The sequence below is a fragment of the Epinephelus moara genome, chromosome 15, assembly GCF_006386435.1.
Source record: "Epinephelus moara isolate mb chromosome 15, YSFRI_EMoa_1.0, whole genome shotgun sequence".
Taxonomy (NCBI): Eukaryota; Metazoa; Chordata; class Actinopteri; order Perciformes; family Serranidae; genus Epinephelus; species Epinephelus moara.
In genome coordinates this window covers 8,964,458-8,977,136 of record NC_065520.1, presented here as the reverse complement: position 1 = coordinate 8,977,136, position 12,679 = coordinate 8,964,458, and the positions used below count along the sequence as shown (strand labels likewise).

At 42.6% G+C, this 12,679-nt stretch overlaps 1 protein-coding gene across 3 annotated transcripts in view; it reads left to right on the top strand.

The window, feature by feature from the left end:
* The window catches only part of LOC126401928 (vang-like protein 1), a 67,214-nt gene that overhangs the window by 7,855 nt on the left and 46,680 nt on the right, over positions 1-12,679 (top strand). For 2 of the 3 annotated variants that reach the window (XM_050063492.1, XM_050063490.1), the window contains exon 2: positions 8,432-8,711. In XM_050063492.1, coding sequence (XP_049919449.1) covers positions 8,641-8,711 — 71 coding nt within the window. In that variant the 5' untranslated portion in view covers positions 8,432-8,640. Of the gene's footprint in view, positions 1-2,793; positions 2,922-8,431; positions 8,712-12,679 lie in introns of all 3 variants that reach the window. The other variant, XM_050063491.1, reaches the window with a different exon arrangement.

Here is a 12,679-nt window from a genome sequence, read left to right as displayed (position 1 = left end):
TAGTACTAGATGGCACAGGCGGCTTGTGGTGCTCAAAGTGCCAAAAAATACATTTAAAAAATTCTATAGCAATGTCTCTTTCCAGAAATCATGACTCGCTAACTCAAGATAATCTACAGATCTTGTTGTGAGCAGTTTCATGTAGGAGCTATTTTCTTTCTACTGAACTACACCCACCAACCGTGTCACCGAGCAGAGGGAAACGTGCATCTACTCACGGACGAGAGTAGATGCACGGTCTCATTGGTCGAATAATCGCTGTGTTACTTACATAAAGAGAAAAGTGCTACATCAATAGCTTTCCAGGATTAGTCCATTATTTCCTGCGGCGGGAGGGACAAGCTAAGTTACCTGCGAAAATGGGGGTGTTGTTTACGCAACGTTGAACTTGCCCACCCTAACGCTCAGCGTCGCGGTGACGCAGACCTCCTATCAGTTTCTGTATACTGACACCTTTTCCCCTAGTGGAAACGAAGCTTGTATTTACTTTTATGTCACAGATAAGAAACAATAAATTGTGAAGACAGTAAAGCCTCCACTAAAATAGCATTTTAAGTCTTGTGTGTGATTCATCCTTTATGGATACATGATTTATCCTGGCTTTATATGAGCAGAGGGAATCTCTGCTCGTCGCTAGGCTAATTTATACAATGTAAGATGCCATAGGCTGGCGCTAATAACATTAGCATGTTGTATTTGTGGGGAAATGTATCCAGATAAAGTGTTTGTCTGTGAATGCTGCGTTTTATAGTGAAGCCAATTTGCGTACTTGTGTTTGAAATTGTCTCTGTTAAGCCATGTTTAATGTGTGTTTTGAATCAACTAAGCTTTACAGCACTTAAACAGAGTCCTCCACTGCCGACTAGCATTATGGAGGTGTAACTGCAGAGTGACACAGACACACCACCGCACAAGTAAAAACAACGTGACTTTTTTTTTTTTTTTTTTTTTCACGACTAATCGGTTAGTTGAAGATTATGTACAACTTCAGTCGACCAAGATTTTCTTTGGTTGACTACAACCCTACTTGCTTCTGCGCGGTGATGGTGGGTGCTGTTCATTCATTCATTCTTTCATTCGTAATCTGAGAGAGGAAGAGGAACAATATGTATTTTTTAATTTTGGGGTGAACTGTCCCCTTAAAAGTTTGTGAGCGTGTTATGAGGTCAGCAAATACAGTAGGTTCTGAGTCAGTCATGACCTTTCCTGGAGTTTCCCAAAACAGCTTCAGAAAGATCTGTTTTAGATTGACTCTTAATCAGCTCAAGCTGCAGCTGTAACAGTAACACGCATTTCTGTGGGAACCGCACAGAGCACGTTGTGCCTGATGTAAAAATGAGAATAATGCTGTTTGAGATGTTACATTACATACTGCCATAGTGAAGTTGTCACAGTGTCCAAATTTCCACGTGTTCACTTGAGCCGCTGATAATCGAATCTCGCCAAGTGGCGACGCTGACTGCTTCTATTGGACGTGATGTGAAAGGTGCAGCCGAGCAGAGCTGATTTGTTTACAGCGGCTGACAGCAGACGTCTCGTGACTCCATAACATCGCTCTGGCTCTGCGCTCAGAGATGAAAGTGTTTTCTTGGGCTGTTTGTGTAACGTTGTTTGTTTACCTTCCCAGTTTAGGCTGCTGGATGTTTATCCTGTCGTTGTTCCTCGAGTCAGCGCTCAGGTTGTTACACCTGTTAGCTTGTGTGTTTTATTTTCTCTCCATATGGTTTTATATTTTAGAAGATATCTTTAATCATGAGTGTTGCATTGGGGCATTTGAGTCTCGTAGTTGTTTTTTCTTGTGTAGATCAGAATGGGAACACCCTGGTGCCATGTTACCTCCAGGAATTTGGAATAAGTTTGGCACAGCAGTTTCCCTGAACAATGATTCATGTTTTCACAAAGTGAATAAAATGGCCTTGTGAGAGGCTATACCCTTCATGCTTCATGATTGCTGTGATAATGTTGCCCTTCCTCGTCTCCCGCTCCTTGTTGCCAGTGTTTGCCAGGACAAACAGACAAGCCGGCAGCTCAGCAGGGGTCTTGGATTACTGTGAAGAACCTGCCAGGGCTCCCTGCCTCCCTCCCCTCCACAGTGGGGGATTCCTATTTCAGCTTCGGACTCTCCCCGCAAACTTGAAGTGGTTCCGCTTACCAATTTTCTCTGGCATTGCAAAGACACAAACCACATGTGAGAACACCCGCAGATCCTGTTTCACTTCAATATAGACCTCAGAGGCCGGCCTCTCACTGGGCCTGTGGTGAGCATGTGTACTGTACAGTTAGCTCAGCGGGAAGTATCTGAAACAGTTAGAGGTGATGTGTGGAGTCACTGACTCCTGCGTTTTGTCAGGGAATAATCGATCAGCTTTTGACCGAGCTGCTCTCTTCCCTCGTGGCTGCACTCTGACTGAACCTGGACCACGCACTCATTTAACCCTATTAATCCCTCATTTAGCTGTGCGCCCTTGCTTTTAAGAAGATTAAAACAGGTGATGGAAATGCCTCTGTGATTGTGTCCAGCTTGCTTAGCAGTCATTATTCATGGGTAAATTCCTGCAGTAGAGTATTAACAGTTCCTAACCACTCCCATTCTGATACAGGTCCCTTTAAAACTAGGGTTCTTGAATCACTGGGCCCAGGGGCCAGAACCAGACCCCACACACATTTAAATCAGAATGTATTGCTAAATATAGATGAACATTTCTTTAGAAGAACATGTGTAAGAGAATTCACGATTTGGAATTCAAAGATTCAACATTTTGCTAAATCCACGTATCGCTTTCTTGCTTTCAGATAAATGAGAGGATCTATACCTCTCTGATGTCTGTGCACTGAATATGAAACTACCACTAGTGGCCAGCTAACCTAGCTTCGCATAAAGACTGGAAACGGGAACACAGCTGGCCTGACTCTCACCAAAGGTAACAAAGTTCGCTCAGCAGCACTTCTGTAGAATTGTCACACAATTGGACATTTGTGTAATTCATAATAAAACATGGGATTTTTCCCCCTTATAAGTAGGGATGCACCGATTTATTGGCCAATATTCACCTTGTTGACTGCCATTGGCCTATCAGCAAATACTTACCGATGGCACCGACGATGATTTTCCAATGTGTCACATTAGTTTTGCACAGGCTATAAACTAAGGGTGTCCCATCATCTCGGGGTCAATATTGAACTTATTTGGGACAAACAGAGATCTTGGACACCTTTGGCATGAAAGGATGCAGGCAACTCATTTTTGTCGTGTCAGAGGGCACAGCCTGTTAATACTACAGTGTGAACAACACATTTGTGTTGAAATCTGCAGGAGAGCTAGTTAACGTCAGCTGTTAGCAGCCGCTGACCTTTACATTTTGAGCTCTATTCAGTAAAAATGAGTATTGAGCAAAGGTAAAGTCTAAAGTTATTATGGTGTGTTCAGATGTAATCTTGTTAAATTTTACTCTGGGGCAAAAAAAGCAATATAAAACATATTCAAGAGGGAATTATGATACATAAAGTAAAATGGCTGTTGAAGCCGTTTTTTTATACAAGGTGTTTTCCGTTTGAAAGAAGGTTATATTCAAGGTTGTTTCATAAATTTGTATGATTGGATTTTTGCCTGTTGCAAGACAGTGTAATGAAGGGCTGAATGACTTTAATTCTTAGTTTCTTTTCATAATGAAGAATTCATCCTTTACTTGGAAAAAATGGGGGAATAAATAACAAAAAACAAAGAAACATCAGTATCAGCAATTGGCTAAGTTCTTATTCTGAACATCGGTATCAGTGTAAGCCCAGAATTTCATGATCGGTCTATCACTAACAATAAGTGTTAATTGTCCCTGAGGTAATTAAAGTTTGAGAGCCCGGGTTTAAACAGATTTTTAGATCTGAATGACCAAAATAAGTTAAATTGAAACAAAGTCATCTGTTTGAGACATTTCGACATCCAAGAGGATTCAAAAGTTACCCATGTTAACAAAGGCTTTTGGAAAACCCCGCTTCCCTTGAAGTTTGGAGCAGGATCAGCAGCAGCTGGCTGGTGCTGCTGGTGAGACGGCTGCAGAGAACCAGTTGAGGGAGGATTTGTCACCTTGTGAGGATGATTCAGGCATTTAAAAATGATTTGCACAACGAGCATATCCAAATATGCAGTTGCGCAACCTTCAAAGTATTTTCAGTCGTCTGTGTGACAGTCACGCAAGCATGCATATACACACACAACACTCACTCACAGATGTGCCGACACCACAGAACTGGGTCATAGTAGATGTTTTGTGCCACTGTGTATTTTTGGACCCAGTGAAGTGTGTTTCCCTCCAAGTGGCAGATAAAGATTGCAGTTTGTGCTCTAAATCCGGCTAAGTGACTCTTTCCTGGAGTTGTGAATGCAGAAAAGCAGGGGTGTCTGGTGAGGAAGACGAGCTGCTCGGTTTCTCACCACCTTTAAGGCGACTGGAGTCATAAATCAGCCATAAATCTTTAGTGCTGGAAGCCGGGCCTCAGAGTTTCAGTGCTGGTTTCGATTGGGAGGCGTAGCGCAGCTTTAGACCATGTCAGGACAAAGTGGTGGTATGAAAGACGAGATAGGAAAGTGTTTGAAGCACTCTGGATGATTGATGCAGATATTAGAAAATAGGAATGTGCTCACTTCCCCTAAAATATTGCGGATAGATAACTTGAAGACCAAACATACTGTCATAGCCTCAAAGAGCCCTCTGGTAAGTATCACCTATCTCTATCCTCCATAGGGTTGATGGATGTTTAATGGCAAGTGTGTGCAGGCTGGCTCAAAGTGCACATGTACAGGGAAGTGAATGATAACTGAGCAGAAATTTGATGTAGGGCTTTCTGAGTTAAGTTTTAACTACATGTGTATTTCACACCTCACATTTTTATCACACTCTGAGCTGTCTGAGAAGCTGTGTGTGTTTCTGTGTGTGTGTGTCATGCAGGTATGATTCGTGAGTGTTTACGGCATGCCTCAAGCTACCCATGACTCACTTCTCTCTCTCCCTTTGTGCAGTTAATCAAAAGTGCTTTTAATGTGACTCTTTTGAGCCAATTCAAGCAGCTCTCATCTTTTACTTCACTCACTCTGACCATACCAAATCAAGTGCACTCAATAAATGTCCTCCGATTATCCACAATTTCCCCTTAATGCAGTCTTTAAACCCTCCACCTGCTCCAGGGACCATACGTGGAATTAGTCTGTGGCTTTATACTGTGTCCTTGCAAACTATTTGATGCTTGATTTGGCTTCTGCATCTGTACATGATGCCATCAGCGCTTTTACTACATGTTGATCCTCTTGGGAAAGAATGCAGCTTGATTTTACTGGAAATGACTTCATGTAGGTCCAATTAGCCGACACAATTCCCCTGTAACAGCCACTGATAATAATTCATGCAGTTATTAAGCACTCTGGATGAAAGTACCTATCCAGCTGGAGAAGCTTAAAGTCTTTAAGTCTGTAATTTTGCATGCATTTAGTTCCAAGTATGCATCAATAAAGGTTTGTTTTGTTCATTATGTATGTTGATGGGCGGTGTTCACATTTCCAAACTGTAGCTTGTCTCGCTGTGGTGTTGTCGTGTCATCAGATAGGAATGCTGCACAGAGGGAAATAATGATTATTTTCAATCACAGCTGACAGAGGGCAGTTTCAATCTTTGCATGCTTTTTATTTTCAATTTATGACATATTTTGTATTTTTGTGGTTTGTGGTAAGAGATGTAAATATGGCCTTACCTCAGTGTCAGTCGATAAGTGCATTATTAGGGAAATGGCAGTGTCTAATGCCGGCCTTAAACCAAACTACTTTTCAAGCAGTTAAATTTAACTTGTTGGAATAAAATCACGAGAGTTTCACCTCAGGATTGCTCCTGTTACCTCAATTGTTTGGTGTAAAATGGTCATAAATCTCAGTCCAAGCTGTCTTAAGTCTTTATCTTGTCTTAATGTTCCCACAAAAGTAAAAAGTTTTTAGTGCAAATACTGAAGTTCAATGACATAAATATTGATAACAACCAACAGCAACACTCTTCAGCACCAAACACAAGGCAGCAAATGGAACACACTCTAGGCTAGAGCTGCAACTAACGATTATTTTCATTGTCGACTAATCTGTCGATTATGTCTTCGATTAGTCGACTAATTGTTTTAGCGAAAAATGTGTTAAAATGTTGAAAAATGTCGGTCCGTCTCTGCCAAACCCCCAAATTATGTCATCGATGTCTTGTTTCGTACTCACGCCAAAGGGTTTTAGTTCACCATCATGGGAGAGTGTGTAAAGCTGCCAATATTTGAACGTAAGAAGCTGCAATAAGAGTATTTTGGGGTACTTTTATAGTACTTTTCTATGAAAAATGACTCAACCCAATTAGTCGACTATTAGTCGATTATTTTAATAGTCGATGAGTCGACTAATCGTTGCAGCCCTACTCTGGGCAGGTGTAACAACGTGAACAAGTCTTAGTTCTCTCTGTGTGGAAAAGTAGGAGAAATTGGCAGAGTTGTGGAGTGCCCAAGAGTTGGTGTTAAATTTGGCATGCATCTGATCCACCAACCAGCACTTATTTTAGTGAAAAATCAAACGGTTCTCCTCTCATTTTCACAGTCTCCTCCCACTAAAATTGCACAGCTGACCGTCGTAGGCTGGTAGCAAGTTGAGGTGACATAATGCAAACTGTAAAGCTTATACACAAATACAGTTTATCTTTATGGATCATGTTGATGCCGAATTGACAATAACACTTTGGACATATGATGCCTTTTGTCTTGTGTTTGCAGAGTTAAGTGTTTTTTCAGACACATAAGGAGTTGTTAATATGTCATATTTCTTAAAGGGAGTTTGGTGTAATATTTCCCTACAGGAGCAGGATGAGAAATAATCTCAAAAGGAATCTAGTCTAATCTCTTGCATATAGTGCCCCTGCAAGATCCCCAGCCTTTGCAAAATCTGATAGTGTGACTAAATCCTCACATTGTCTGTGAGAAGGTGTCAGTCTAGAGTCTTTTCTTCTAGTGTGGTTGGCAGACGACAAAGGCACTGCTCCAATAGCAGCCTGTTGCAGCAGCTTGTGTTTCCATCAGTGAAACAAAATCTAATTTTCAGAGAGTGCATTAATAATACAAAAATGTAAGCCACATTTCTCATTCTTTTGTGAGACATCCGAAGGCCTCGTTTCATTATGTGTTAGTTGCCAACTGAATATAAATGGATATAGATATACATGTGCTTTCTGCTCTGTTTTGTGTGTATTTTTTCAAAGAAAGTAGCAGATTTATTAAGATCTGAAATAGAGAAAGAACAGTTAACTCTTTGTGACACTGTAGCCAGCCAGCATTGGTTTGTATTTAACTTGATTAATGGCCAAGACTGTAAATCAGTGAATCTAAATTGGATTTCTGGTGTTTGACCAATCAATTAATATCTCATTCTCTCTACTATTCTATACATGACTCTCAATGGCTGAAAATGATAATAATCAATGTTATCAACAGCAATTTTTCAGTTTAAAGGGAGCTGGAACATTTTTGATTTAAAGTGTTATCTCAAGCCTCTTAACAAATGGATCCTGTGTTTGTGTGGAAGTGTTGGTACAGACGTCACGTGACGCTTCACTGAAAGAGTTTCATTATTTTCAAATGAAGCATGTCCTCGCCACGAGCAGTTCATTTTTTTCAGTATCATTAATGCCATCCTCTGAGCGTTGCTGCTGTGACGGTTTGGCTCAGGAGCATTGTAATGAAAATTTAACACCCATTATACTGATACAATTGACTGTTTATTAAAAGTAATGATATGCAGGTAGAACGAGGACATTTTGTTTGGAGCAGTTCTCTGAATTTCTTCTTATTTTAGTTGCTGTCATGACTCCCTGAGACTACCTCCGAAACTGGCAACACCTCCATCTCATTGAACGACTCCAGCTTTTATCTTCAGCACGCTCTCTCTGCGTTCGTCGTCTCCAGGCTTGTCAGTGTCAGGCTTAAATAGTTTGCTGTGTGCCAGAGACTTTAAACTGCCTCTGAACAACAGTTGTCAGCCGTATGGGAATAAGAGCAAATTGCTGTTTCACGGTAGCAGTGTTTCTTTTATCTGGAACACTCAGCTGTAACCTCCTGAGAGCTGCCTATAACGCAGAGTGTCACTGCAGGTTTGTAGCCAGGACATTGTACGGCAGCTGCAGATGAACACAGGCACATCTGAGGATTTATGCATGAGGGGTGCTAACAAATCTGAAATGATAAAAAGAGATGTGATGAAAAAAGCCTGTGACTTGAATGATTGATTGTGTAATGTTATTTATTCCATGCAGACACCGTCTACGTCTTGTTGGCTCCTCCTGTCTCTGACAGTCAAACGTGGGCAGGTTTCCCAGACATTTCACATTCTGAATTCAAATTTCCCGTCTGTCTCCCCCCCGCTCCCCTCCAGGTTGATGTTTCCTCACCGGGCGCCCCCAGGGTCGCTTTCAAGCCTGACTGCCGACAGCTCACCACCTCTGTCAGCCTCTTGAGTGAGCCAGTTGATCGCCTCTAGCTCAACAACACCACGCACAAGGTTTCCGCTGTGTCTGCCAGCGGTCCAGCCGAGCAGCCTCTGCGTCGCCCTGAGCCCAGCTGCCTGGGCGGGACTGCATCACCATGGACACGGAGTCCACTTACTCGGGCTATTCCTACTACTCGGGACGCTCCCGGGGATCCCACAGGCATGGGTAAGACTAAATCCTGCTTTGTCTGTAATTCTGTTTCTGCCTTTACCTGGAGGGTACGTGCCAGAGCGTCCTTTATTAATCACCATATCCCTACCGGGGCTGAGGCTGCTGTTCAGTAGCTGAACTTGCACTTTGACCTCCCTCCCTACTCCCAAATACATATCTGTTGTAACAGTTTAGCAAATGACTATTAAGCCCAGTGTTACAATATAATTCTCTGGTGTGAAGTGAAAGGAACACATTACAGATAAGGCACCCCAGTCATGTCAGCATCAGATGAGATATAGACCACTGTGCGCAGTTTCAGCGTCAGTGTAAGGTGAGGGGGAGCTGCTGCTGCCTCAGTGCAATTTGGGTGCATTTACACCTTTAATTTCATGTGGTCAAGCACTATACGATTACAATCTGATCACCCAAAATGCATTTTAATGCAAGGCGTAAAGGGGGTTTAAGATCATGTGGTCATGGGTCACATATCTCACAGTGGCCAGGCACCGTCTCACTCCCTCGTCCTCTCCTTGCTGTTCTCGTACTCATTACAATCTGCAGAACACTACCAGAGGAGACAGCAGGTGTTTTTGCAACTGAAGTGTAGAGGTGTGAGATGCTTATTTTCTGCCTTATGTTCCACACACAAGACCGCTCCCTCACCGGAGCAGCACCAGTCTGTATTCACCCATCAGAGGCACGGCAGCCTTCAGTGATGATACCTGTGACACTGAGTGACTACAGACAGAGGCTACATCCACACTAATATGTTTTTGTCTTAAAACACACAAGTACTGCTACATTTATGCCAAGCGTCCACACTACTCCAACCTTTTAGAACCCCTGAAATGGAGACCTTGGAAAACACTGCTGACCCTGTTGTAGTTTGAAAACTCCAGGGTTAGGTTTTAACATGAATGGGTGGAAACAGAGACTTTTAAAAATGATGACACAGACACAGATGTTTGCTCATCCAGTGGGTCTTATTAGTCACAACATGTCAAGAAAAAACATTATAGCTATGACTGCATATCTTTTTGATTTCATCCTTCTTGTCAGGGTACTCTTTTCCCATCACCATGGCTTCTTCCAATAATGGATGATGCTCCCGGCCAGTACCACTCTAATATGTCACTGTATTTTCTTTGCAATGACTCCCAATCTGTTTTATGCAGCCTTGACTGCCTTATACTCGTGTTACTCTCACAAACACTGGTCTTACTTTTTGCCATCGCTGTAGTATTTTCTTCTTGCAGAGTAGACCGTCTGCTTCCTGTTTACATTGGTACACACATGCCTAGTGTGTGAATGGTTATGTGATATGCGTTTTCAAGCGTGTTAGTATGGATGGAGATTAATTCTGAGACCGTGCCAAAATGCTCATGTGTATGGAGTGTGGATATAGCCAGTGAGATGTCGTGGCATCAGAGCCAAAGTAGCACATTTTTCAATTAATTCATTTTAATCGGCTTAAGAACTAGATATTTTTTTACGCTCTCATACTGACGATTCAATGGGTAGAGTTTCATGTACGTCCAAGCCAAAGTGCTCCAACTGTCAGTCATCTGACATGGACACAAGTAGTAGGTGTTCTAAAGGGTTCTTAAATAAATACATGCATATTTACATCTTAAAATATTGATTGAATGGTTACGTTTTCTTTTCATCATTTCAGTCTTTTCTGATGCTTTATAAAACTGGCAGAATCTGTTGCAGCTTTATTTGCTTTCTCATCTCTGGATTTCCACTCCCTCAACCTTCTGTTTCCTACACGTCCCCCCTCTGATCCCACCTCTCTGGCCTCGCATGTATGGAGCCCTCAGCTTGTGTAGGCACATTAGTCTGTCAGCATTGAAATGGTTGTGGTTGACAGGCCTCAGGAAGGCAGCAGGAGACAGGTGCTGAAGAGGGCCGACTGACTGACGGCTCAGCGGACACGCCGAGAGCCTGAGAGGAGATGAGAGCAGGGCATCGGAGATGAGGATCCTGTTCCACAACAGCCCCTCCCTTGTCACTGACGGCCCCCTCCTGCGCGTTCGCCATATATCTCTCTCGGTTTTCCGTTCCCACTCTGGTTTCCACCTGTTGCCGTTTAAGCGACTTTGTGTCCCATGTCGACGACCACTTTCTGTCACCGTCTCATTCCCCTTCACTCTTTATCCTTTTCGTTCTTGTCCTCTTTATCTCTTTTTCTCTCCATTCCCTCAGCTCATTTTTTTTGCTCCCATGTGTCCATGGTGATATGAATGCAGCAGCTGCCCCTTTCTCACTCGCTCTTGACCTCTCCTCTGTATCGTCTTCGCCCCCCGCTTCACCTCCCCGCTTCTTAAATGGATTCCTGGCTACTCTCTGAGGATGGGTCGGCGCAGGCGTATCACTTGTTCCCCACTCGCTCGCATTCCCCGGGGCAGGAATGTGCCCTTGTAGCTCAAAGTTACGCCATGCAAAAGTGCTCGTGCTTCGTTTGGATTTAACGATGGGGGGAGAGGTTAGTGTGTAATGGTGGTAGTGGTGGCGGCGGTGGTAGCCCCCGCTACTTGTGTTTCTGAAGCCTTTAAGTGAGTGACAGTAAATTGGAAAGGAACATACTATATGGACATTCCCGCCAAGCGTCTTTTCCGCTCCTCCGCTCCTGCCATGACTGTGCCAAAGCCACCGGCTGGCCTCTAATTCGATATTCCACAAAAAAGGAAAAAATTGTTGCCTTTGAAACCTCTTGCCATCCTCGTCTGAAGGTAATCTTTTCACGCCAAGGGGTGCCACACGAGGCAGTTCTGGATCACTGTAGTCTAATTACATTGATGCCTGGAACAGATGCAGGCATGTGGGAGTGCGATCACATACAAACAGTCACACACAGTGACATTATCATGACATTGTGCTTATGTATGCATATTTGTGAGTAAATGTTAAACATAATTTGTCGGAATATAATAGAAGAATGGACTGGGATTGGCTTAGCTTTTCATTAACAGACGGTGCAGGGTTTTTGGAGTTGTTTCCTCACATAGCTGGCTTTTTGCCCCCCCTACTGTGTCAAACAATCTTCAACTGGTGTCCAAGATAGTTCCAAAAAAAATTCCCCCAGCTCTTCAGTAATGGCAGAGTAGCAGCTCAGTCCATGGACGTTACTTGTTGCCAAAAGCTGAGAAAAAACATGCTGATGACACTTGCATGTAGAAATTATTTTTATTCCCTTCTGACCATGTTCACTCGCACCAGAGCAAAACACCAATACACAAGAGAGCAATCGTTTCCTTAATTATGGATATTACAGTGATGCCCATGCATTGTTGTATTAGCCAGAATCCAGAGCTGCACAATTAACTGAGACGGAAGGACGCTAATACGATTTTCAGTCCTTGGTTGTAATATTCCATTACCACGTGAGTTCTTGGAAGTAGCAAGAGGCTGCCAGTTTTTGTTTTCATGATATTTAATGAGATTTAAATGTTTTTACCTGGTAAATCAGAAGGATTTGGTTTTAAAATTAAAGATATGATATTTAGGTTTTCTACCTGCAAAAATCAGTCTCGTACTCATACTCGAGACATTTCTGCCATGCTAACCAATTTAAAGGGATAGCCCACCCTAAAATCAAAAATACATATTTTTCCTCTTACCTGTAGTGCTGTTTATCAGTCTAGATTGTTTTGGTGTGAGTTGCCAAGTGTTGGAGATATCAGCTTTACACATGTCTGCCTTCTCTCCAATATAATGGAACTAGATGGCACTCGGCTTGTCTCTCCAATATAATGGAACTAGATGGCACTCGGCTTGTGGTGCTCAAAGCGCTAAAAATACATTTGAAAAACTCAACAGCAATGTCTCTATACAGAAAATCATGACCTGGTTACTCAAGATAATCCACAGACCTTGTTGTGAGCAGTTTCATGTAGGAACTATTTTCTCTCAACCAAACTACGGCCGATATCTCCATCACTTTGCAACTCACACCAAAACAATCCAGATTGATAAAC